At 30.6% G+C, this 9,502-nt stretch overlaps 1 protein-coding gene across 2 annotated transcripts; it reads left to right on the top strand.

Annotated features, from left to right (window-relative positions):
- Window positions 1-1,542: 1,542 nt before the first annotated feature.
- Window positions 1,543-7,530, top strand: LOC114400700 (calcium/calmodulin-regulated receptor-like kinase 2). Of its 2 annotated transcripts, XM_028363291.1 has the most exons (9): window positions 1,543-1,892; window positions 2,269-2,321; window positions 2,755-3,147; window positions 3,487-3,640; window positions 5,083-5,209; window positions 5,341-5,423; window positions 5,503-5,574; window positions 6,764-6,967; window positions 7,050-7,530. In XM_028363291.1, exons 3-9 carry the CDS (start codon window positions 2,822-2,824, stop codon window positions 7,356-7,358), a joined length of 1,275 nt encoding a protein of 424 aa, XP_028219092.1. In that variant the 5' UTR covers window positions 1,543-1,892; window positions 2,269-2,321; window positions 2,755-2,821; the 3' UTR covers window positions 7,359-7,530. The 2 variants fall into 2 exon arrangements, with proteins under 2 accessions (XP_028219092.1, XP_028219091.1); XM_028363290.1 differs by lacking the exon at window positions 2,269-2,321 and having other exon boundaries at window positions 1,544-1,892.
- Window positions 7,531-9,502: the final 1,972 nt, after the last annotated feature.

Below are 9,502 nucleotides of genomic sequence, written 5' to 3'. Positions count from 1 at the left end.
TATATATACAAGCTCAAACAACTTCAATAATGGTGGCACCAAAACAAACAGATACATATACCAAAACAATTAATAAGTTAAAATTCACCCCACCTTGTAACATTCATCAACATTAAACTACAGAAACCAAGTTAAGATTCAGATGCAGGCAGCAAGAGGCAGAAATATAGGTGAAAAGGCGGAAAGGACTAGGTTTGAGGGAAATGAGTCACAGCCCCACACAAAACAAACACACATAGAGACATCCAATACAATATAAAGGGACTACATTTACCGGCTTTGTGCGCTAGTTAAAATGAAATCTTTATTTCATTGTGAAATAAGATTATTTTATCATTGAAGTTTAAGAAGAATAAGATAAGATGTAGTTCAAGATAGATTTTTTTTTTTATAAAAGATATACATTTATTATTTTAATAAATTTAGTTATATATTTTATCAATAAATTATCATTATTTTACAGATTTTATCACCCAATTTTTTTCATATTTTATTATTATATTTTTTAAATTTCTGTATTTTATCAATTCGTTAAACGTGTAACAATGTGCTGACATACTTTTCATATTATACCCTTTTCAATATTTACCACCCAAGTTATTAGCATTAAATTTTAAATAAATAATTATACACTTTCATATTAAATACATTTTTCACTTAAAGAAAAAGAAACAATCAACATTCACCAAAACAATAAATATCATCTTGTCCATGGATCAACTAAGTTGAATTATTTTATCTTAATCATTGGTCTCAAATTTTAAATTCAAACTTTGAGTATGTAATTATTTTAAATATTAAAAAAATAGCTTTAATGTATTAATCCGACCGGGATACCCTGTGATTAAAAAAATAACAACAATGATTCTGAATCCTTCTAATCCTCACACTTTCTTTTGTACGGTAAGTATTAAATATTTTACATTTCTAAGATATTATTAAATGTTTATTTTTTATTTAATCATTTTTGTATAATGAAAAATATTAAATACTGCATATTTATATTTTTAAGACATTTAATATATTTATATTTATTTAATGCTTTTTAATGTAATAAAAAAGATCATTAGACAAATTTGTACATAGAAATGAGATTTAGTTTTCATAAAATCATGAGTGGATATTTTCATACATATACATCTGGAGTTGCTACATCCCTCCAGAAAAAAAAGGATCATATTTAGACACATTTATATAATATACTCCCTACTATTATATGTTATACACTTTGCTACTACCTTAGACACTTTTATTATATTATATAATATTATACATTCTACTCACTACCTACTATTTTTCTTAATTTATTCTATATCCGGTCCATTTTTTTAAGAATCAACTAATATGTAATCAATCACAATTGACAAAAATGATAATACGATTAATTGATGCCAATATCATATAAACCAACATGTGATATCCCCGAGTCTTTTAGAAGTAAAAATACTAACACCAGAAGAAATGAAGAATAAAAAGACAAAAAAACAAACATACCCTAACGACCAATTGAATTGTTCCCAACCCCGTACCCATTTTCCCAAGTTTTTAAAACCTTAAAACCCACTCTCACTTCAATTCAACCACGCTTATTGCCCCACCCACTCCACACACCCCTCCTTTTATTTCCACTCAGTTTCATTTCATCCAATCCAATTCAAAACCTCTTTCACCTTTTCTCAGTAGTTACTCTTTCACTGTCTCCACAACACACAGTTTCTTTCCTCAACTGGGTCGCTGTTTCTTCCCTTCATGCCATTGACTTTGGACCCCAAAGTCAGCCACAAGCTCAGTAGCCAAAAGAGGGTCAATTTCAGAATCATCGTTCACAATTCTCGCAACCCTGAACAAAAAATCTGATTTTTTCATCATGGGGCTGTTCTTCTGCTGATTAGGTATGTGGGTTTTTTTTTCTTCTTAGAAGATCATGAAGGGGTTCTGATCAAGGTTTTAGCTTTTTGGATTTTGGCTTGATGGGTTTGTTTTGGGAGTTTTGTTTCTGATTTGTGGTTTTTTGTTTTGTTTACGTTTTCAGTGTTTGTAGAGGGTAGTGGGAAATGAGCATCTTTTTTATATGTTCATCTTTGTTAAATAGTGCAAAATGGATGAACAATTAATTGATGTCGATGAGTTTGTTAATAGCACACTGTCTCCCAAACCCTGCTACTTTTTACTGTTATCTGAATCATAAAATGGAAAAAAGGGGGGCATATTTTGGTTACATGTTCTTATTAATTTTCCTAATGTTTCGGATGTGTGATCTGTCTTCAGGGAAACTAGCAATATGGCTCAGTTCTTTATGGATTACCTTATAGTTATCAATGGTAAAAAATAATTAGCTTGTGTTTTTGTTTCTCCTTATCTTTTCGGAAACTATTGCTTTTCTTTTTCTTTCTTTTAGGAAGTTGCAAAATGAAAAGATAATTATTTCTTCAAAAATATAGTAACTCAGATATGCATTTAGTCATTGTTATCAGAATTAAGGTGTCTGTGTTACATTCTATAACCAAGCCACATCTTTAGTTCAGATATTTAAAGAGAGCATATGGTATGGATGTTTTGCTGAGATTCCATTTTTAGCTTTTTTGCCATAGTATAATAAACTTTCATCCATGAGTTTAACATCTGAAATTTTGTAAATCTTGTTGCATTTGAGTCATTGATTTATATTTGAATCACTTACTATCTTGAAGTTCAATTGATGTCAGTTAGATCTTTGTATTGAATTAACATAAAATTGTGCCAACTTTGTGACAGTGAGCCTCTGCATTACTAGTCTTCTGCAAGATGATTTCATTGTTTGAGTATCAAGAGAGATCAAAGAATGGTTCGCCAAGCTGATTTAGTCATCATTGGTGTTTCTGTTGGTTTGACCCTTGGAATTCTGATATCTTGCCTCATATTTTTCGGCATAAGGTGGTACAAGAAACGTGCTCATATTAGACGATCTGCAAATGAGTCTAGTTTAACAACTCTGCCGATACGAACAAATGGATTGGGAACAAGTAGTGACTTTAGTGCATCTCTTGATAGTTCCATAGCCTCATCATGGTCAGAAAATCTAAAGAGAAATTCCCATTTTAGTTGGTGGAATCATCAAAATAAAGATCGGTTTGCTTCAGCATCAGGCATTCTTAAGTATTTGTACAAGTATGTACATTTCTGTCTTGAGCTGTTCAGCCTGAGGCTTACTTTTTCTTTTTTTCTTCTAATTGTTCTGGTTATGAAAAACTATATTAAATTACAAGCATATAATATTGATATCATAATGCGTTGATTATTTGCTTTGTGGAATTGGGAACTTTATAGATAGGAAGTTTTTTTTTTTTTGAATCAGATGAATTGCCTTGCAAAATTTGATTTGCATTGTACCATAGTCCAGAGAACAAAAGTAAAAGAGAAAGTGGGGAAATGGAGATGTAAAGTAATTACAGATAAAAAAACTACTAACGTTTTAATGTTATGTATCTGACACTTTACATGGTACAGAGAAATTCAAAAGGCCACACAAAATTTCACAACTACTTTGGGACAAGGATCATTTGGCACAGTTTATAAAGCGACAATGCCTACAGGGGAGGTTGTAGCAGTGAAGGTGCTTGCACCCAATTCCAAACAAGGGGAGAAAGAATTCCAAACAGAGGTATAGGAAAAACTATTTTGATGCTTGGTTTGTGGGATTGAGAAATTTTATCTTTTGTACTAGATTTGTATAGTACTGGAAAAAGGTTCCATAATTATCTTATACATTTTTTCCTGAGCTGTTTTTATTTCCTTTCTTTGATTGAGAGACTCATAAACACATTAAATTTTGAAAGTATTTAAACCATTGCAAAATTCATAGATGATTTCAAGTACCCTATATATTAAAAAGTTTTTTGTTCAGTATTTAATTCAGAAATTGAGTATATATGCAGAAAATGTAGGGCTGTTTGATTCATATTCTTGAAAGCACTTTTCTGTTTTTATTTTTAAAAACGGGAAAAACTTGTTTGATAAGATTAATTTTTGAAAACTGTCTTCAAAACTAATATATCTTTTTCAGCTTTTATAATAAAAAACATAACATCTCTAAGTTGTTTTTGTTTTGGTTTTCTATTTTTAGTTTTCTGTTACGTATGTTCTTCCTTGACTGTTTTATCTTCTTCTCCTACTCTCACTTTTACTCTCTAAAATTTAGTTTTTGTTAAATCGTTTTATAAAATAGTTTTTAAAAATAAAACACAATCAAAACACCCTGTAGTGTACCAATTACATTAAACTGTTTTGGAACGTTACCATATGAATGACCTAGCAATCTAGAATTATTAGCTTGTATTTTTCCTTTTTGTAATATGGTTATCTTCATTGGAAGTAAAAGCCTCCAGAGGCAATGGTTTCCTTTATTTTTGTAAGACTGAATATGTCACGATATAAAGTGGGAGAGAATATCACTTACTTCCCCTAGGTTATATGTAACTGATGACAATAGTTCTAAATTTTTTAGTGGACTAGTTTGTTTAAAATTAAATAAAGTGTTTTTTAAGAAACATACAGGATTTGCTTCTTAAGAACGACAGTTTTTTTTTAAAGCAATTTGGACAAACATATAAAAAAAAGAAAACTGCTTATTTCATTAAAAAACATTTTTTAATTGAATTTTAAACAAACGGACCCACTTTAGCATCAGCCACCAGCTAGGTTTATTAAACTGACTTAATTATTTTTTTAGTCCATGAATTTGGAGTATGTGTTTTTTTAGTCTCTGAAATTTAAAAATGCTTTTTTTAGTCCCTAAATTTTAAAAATTACATTTTTAGTCACTGATATAATAAATTAACACTTTGTGACGATTTTTAGCGGTCTTAAATTAATTTTTATTTTTTAGTCACTTGAATTTGCATTTGAAAACTGCCACAAAGTGCTAAAAAACCTGCCATAAAGTGTCAATTTATTATGTTAGAGACTAAAAAAACAATTTTTTAAAATTTAGGGACTAAAAGAAACATTTTTAAATTTTAGGGACTAAAAGAAACACACCCCCAAATTAAGGGACTGAAACAGTTGTTAACCCTTAAACTTTTTATATTTAACATGTTGCTTCAGGTATTTCTGCTAGGAAGACTGCATCACCGGAATCTTGTGAATTTGGTTGGATATTGTGTAGATAAAGGACAACGCATACTGGTTTATCAATACATGAGTAATGGAAGTTTAGCGAATCTTTTATATGGTAAGAGACAGATCTTTCCCGTTCATCTTGTATTTTTTAATTTTTATGTGTCTTACTTTTTTTGCATGTTTTTAGTTGTCACGTGCCAAACTAAGTTGTCTCAATTGAGAATAGTCTGCGAATGTTTCTAGGTGAAGAAAAGGAATTGAGTTGGGATCAAAGGCTGCAAATTGCTCTTGATATTTCACACGGAATAGAATACCTTCATGAAGGAGTATGTGTGTTCATTGATGTATTTTTTTTCTTAATCTATGTCCAAAATGTGTTTGTTAATATGAATATGCATGGAACAGGCAGTCCCACCTGTCATACACCGTGATTTAAAGTCTGCCAACATATTGCTAGATCACTCTATGAGAGCTAAGGTAATATTATTTGTGTAAGCTCTTTTTGGTAGTCATATTGCCAATTCATTTTCCTAAATTTGCATTGATATTAAGGCCTGGGGGGACCTCGTTTTATTTGGTCTTTGGTGGAAAAAAAAAATGTCACCTGCTGTGAAAGGTGCCGCAGTTAAATGTAATAAAATAATAACATGATTATTTTATTCTTTTAGATGTGTATGACTATTTTGCCATTAATGAAATAAATGACCATGCTGTCGTTGAACTATTGTGTTTACAATTATGCCATCAGTTACATCCCATGAGAGAAGAATAGGGTGATGGTGTGTTTCTGGTGGTGTTTAATCAAAATTCGTATATACCTACACTACAGGGTCATATTTAGTGGTCCACCAAAGTCACAAAAAAATTGGACCACCGTAGCATTGGCCTGATATTAAATTCATCAATGTTATCCTTCCCTGGTTAGGTGATTGTTGTCCAAAAGAAATTTGTGAATGGAAAAATAATGAGAGAAGTGAAACATCATAGTGAGCTGCTCAATCACTTTTCTTGTAGAGTCACATCTTTTAGTATGATATCACAAAGTTGTTATCCATTATAAAATAATAAATTCATTAAATTGAAAATAAAATTTAAATGTCTTTTTTAAAAAAAGTTACATATTAAGGTTTAAATCATGTTTGACATTGGAATCAATTGACATACATATGTTAAGTCTTACAAAATTAGTAGGAAAATAAATAAAGGTATTTGTACAACTAAAAACAAATGTATAAAAACTACATTCCTCTAGAACAAATAATGGTGCAAACTACAAATGATCTTGTTGCAACCTCAAGCACCATAGCTTTCATGATAATAGTTAAAAATAACATTACTTTTCAATAAACAAAAGTTTAAAAGAAAGTTAACATTTATAAATGGTGTTGATGTATAATGTCAATAGTTGTTAAATTTATTATTTTAAGTTCATGGTAAGATTAATAGTTGTTAAAAAGTAAATTAAGAAGGCACTCAACCAGAGAGCAAAGATGTGTAAAATTTGCTTATATGCTAAATGATAGAAATTCATGAAGCTTAGGTGGCATTTTCGAAAGCTTGCATCTCAACTTTTATATACTATAATAGGTAAATAGAAAATTTGACATTTATGGCATTGATAATCTCCTATAAAAGTATAAATTATCTTCAAAATTATACTCTGCAGGTTGCTGATTTTGGGCTCTCAAAGGAAGAGATCTTTGATGACCGGAATTCTGGTCTCAAAGGTACATATGGCTACATGGATCCTGCATACATTTCCACAAGCAAGTTAACAACGAAGAGTGACATATACAGTTTCGGTATCATAGTGTTTGAGCTAATCACTGCCATCCACCCACATCAGAATTTGATGGAATATGTTAACCTTGTAAGTTACTTTTCTTTGGAAAAGATCTTCATAGGCTTCACAGTTTCTGTCTGATTTTCTTATTTATCTTTTTTATTGCAAGGCTGCAATGGATCATGATGGTGTAGATGAGATACTTGACAAGCAACTGGTGGGAAAATGCAATCTTGAAGAAGTGAGGCAGCTTGCTAAAATTGGACACAAATGCTTACACAAATCACCTAGGAAACGCCCCTCTATAGGTGAAGTTTCTCAGTTCATATCAAGAATAAAGCAAAGGCGACAGCGCCATCTAACAGAAGATAACTTGTCATTTGCAAGCAATAACTTTTCTCGAGCTGTGAGTCGATTAGAAGATCGACAGGTTGAACTAAGTAGGATGCCAACCATTAACCTCACAGAAACTGTATAAACATAATTGTTGCTTATAAATGAGACCAATGCAGTTTACGGCTAATCTAATGAAACAACTTCTATTGCAAAATATTGAAATAGTGTTGACATTTTTAACTCATGGAGTGAAGGGCAAATTCACCATTTGAACCTTGACTTCTGATGGAAAGGAGAAACAAAGAGTTCCTGCATATTATTATCTTCAGTCCTAAATGTAAGAATTTTTTTTTTCTTGGTCTTAATTATAAGAAACATAAGTTTTTTTTTCCTAATTAATGTAAGGTCTATTAATGATTACACTCATTTTTTCATGAAAGTGGGTGTATTTATTGAGATATCAACAAAAGAAGACATATTTATTGGTTGAAAAATTATCTTTTGAAAAAATAACTCCCTCTTTAATCCTTAATGTAAGGGGTAGTCTTCAAATAAAATTAAAATTTATGATAAGTTAACTAATCTAACAGCTTTTATTGATTTTGATAAATTAAGTAATTGTTTCTTATATATAAGATTGGATTGGATGTAGTAATTTGAAATAAGATGATTATTACTTTTGAAATATTCTATCCCTTGTGACAGATGGAGTAATAGAACTCTAGAACATATAGTAAGAATTTCTGAGTTGAAATCTCGCAATGCAGTGTGTCTACTTATCTTTTCGCCTCTAGGAACCCTTCAAAAACAAAAGCCTAACTTCAATGTTGATATTTTGTTTGCAACCGAATATATCAAAGAAGTTTGTTATTTTGTTTCTTCATGCACACTGCAGTGGGGGAAGAGTTTGATTTAATTTAAAAGTCACCAATAACCAATAGATAGGCGATTATGCCTATGGATTATCAACGAGACATGAAAACTTTAATTTGACCTTCAAACTGTATACACAAGAATAATAGTCCACTATAATCAATTATACATCCTTGGTTGTGCAGAACTTTGATTATGCATAGATAAGTTAGGCCGTGGAAAATTAACAAAAACAGCTTATTGTAGCTAAATAATGACCTACATCAGCAACATTTTAAAACCTATTGAAGTGAATGGGAACCAACAAAGAAAAACTTATATACGTAGCCAAAAAACAGGGAAGGTAATTGGTATAAACATGCACTACTTGGAATCCAAATTCAGGAAAAGGTGAAAATGAATATCATTTAGATATGCAGAGAAAAACTTCATTGATGTACACATGAAGTTGAAAAATAAAAGTCCTACAACGATCTTTTTGTTTCTGGCTTTACCTTGTGACATGCAATTCATATCTCAAAGTGAATGAATTTCTGAAGCTCAACATCTTTTGTTTATGTCTGCAGATTTTCTGTTGTTTTATTAATTTATTTATTATTTATTTACATTCCTCTACAGATATTGTATAATACAGTGGTTTGTACCATCCATCCCATAGCAGACTAAGTCAACAAATAAAATGCACAATGACTGAGATGATTAAGTCTGTGTTTGGTTTTGTCTCTCAGCAACCGCCATAGAACCAAACACTATAAAACACATAAAGACTGAGACTAAACAGAAGGAGTAATGATACATGAAGATTCATTTATTTCAAACATCTTATTTAACACTTGCTGGGTATTATTTCTTTTCTGTCTCTTTTCCTTATGGGTCTATCACAATATCACATTATTTCAAACATCTTATTAACACTTCTTTTATCTCTTTCTCTTAGTAGAATTCAAATAGAGATGTGGACACCACAAATATTTTTTTTTTCTTTCAAAAAAACAGAAGACTAAAAAACGGATACGACTATATAACACATTGTTTTATTGCAGAAAAATCTTGCGCCTCAACTTTGACTTGAAGCTAGTTATCGAGTACCATTGACACAAGGGATGATTATCATTGGTTTACACGATCATCGATATAATAACAAACTAATTAAAATCGCAGTACACCAAAACAGTTACATAAGTATAGGAGAAAACTTACATTGGACAAAACGACCTTCAAACGCAAAGAAAAGCGATGTTAGAGGGACCATGTGACCTTCAAACATTTTTCTGGCTTTATTTTAATTCTTATGCAGTATATATTTACATTTTAGAATACTTATGGTATTGTTAAACCAACTTAAATTATATAAAGATCATTTTAATTAAAAACACTGAAGTGTACGTTGCATGAACAAAGTCCATTAATTGT

Source organism: Glycine soja, chromosome 19 (assembly GCF_004193775.1).
Source record: "Glycine soja cultivar W05 chromosome 19, ASM419377v2, whole genome shotgun sequence".
Lineage (NCBI taxonomy): Eukaryota > Viridiplantae > Streptophyta > Magnoliopsida > Fabales > Fabaceae > Glycine > Glycine soja.
This window is presented reverse-complemented; position numbering and strand designations above follow the sequence as displayed.

Excerpts from the sequence above, each read along its gene's own strand:
- LOC114400700 (XM_028363291.1), top strand. The coding sequence starts at position 2,822 with ATGGTTCGCCAAGCTGATTTAGTCATCATTGGTGTTTCTGTTGGTTTG. Across the intron at positions 3,148-3,486 it reads ATTCTTAAGTATTTGTACAA|AGAAATTCAAAAGGCCACAC; the intron begins GTATGTACATTT and ends TACATGGTACAG. Across the intron at positions 6,968-7,049 it reads TGATGGAATATGTTAACCTT|GCTGCAATGGATCATGATGG; the intron begins GTAAGTTACTTT and ends TTTTATTGCAAG.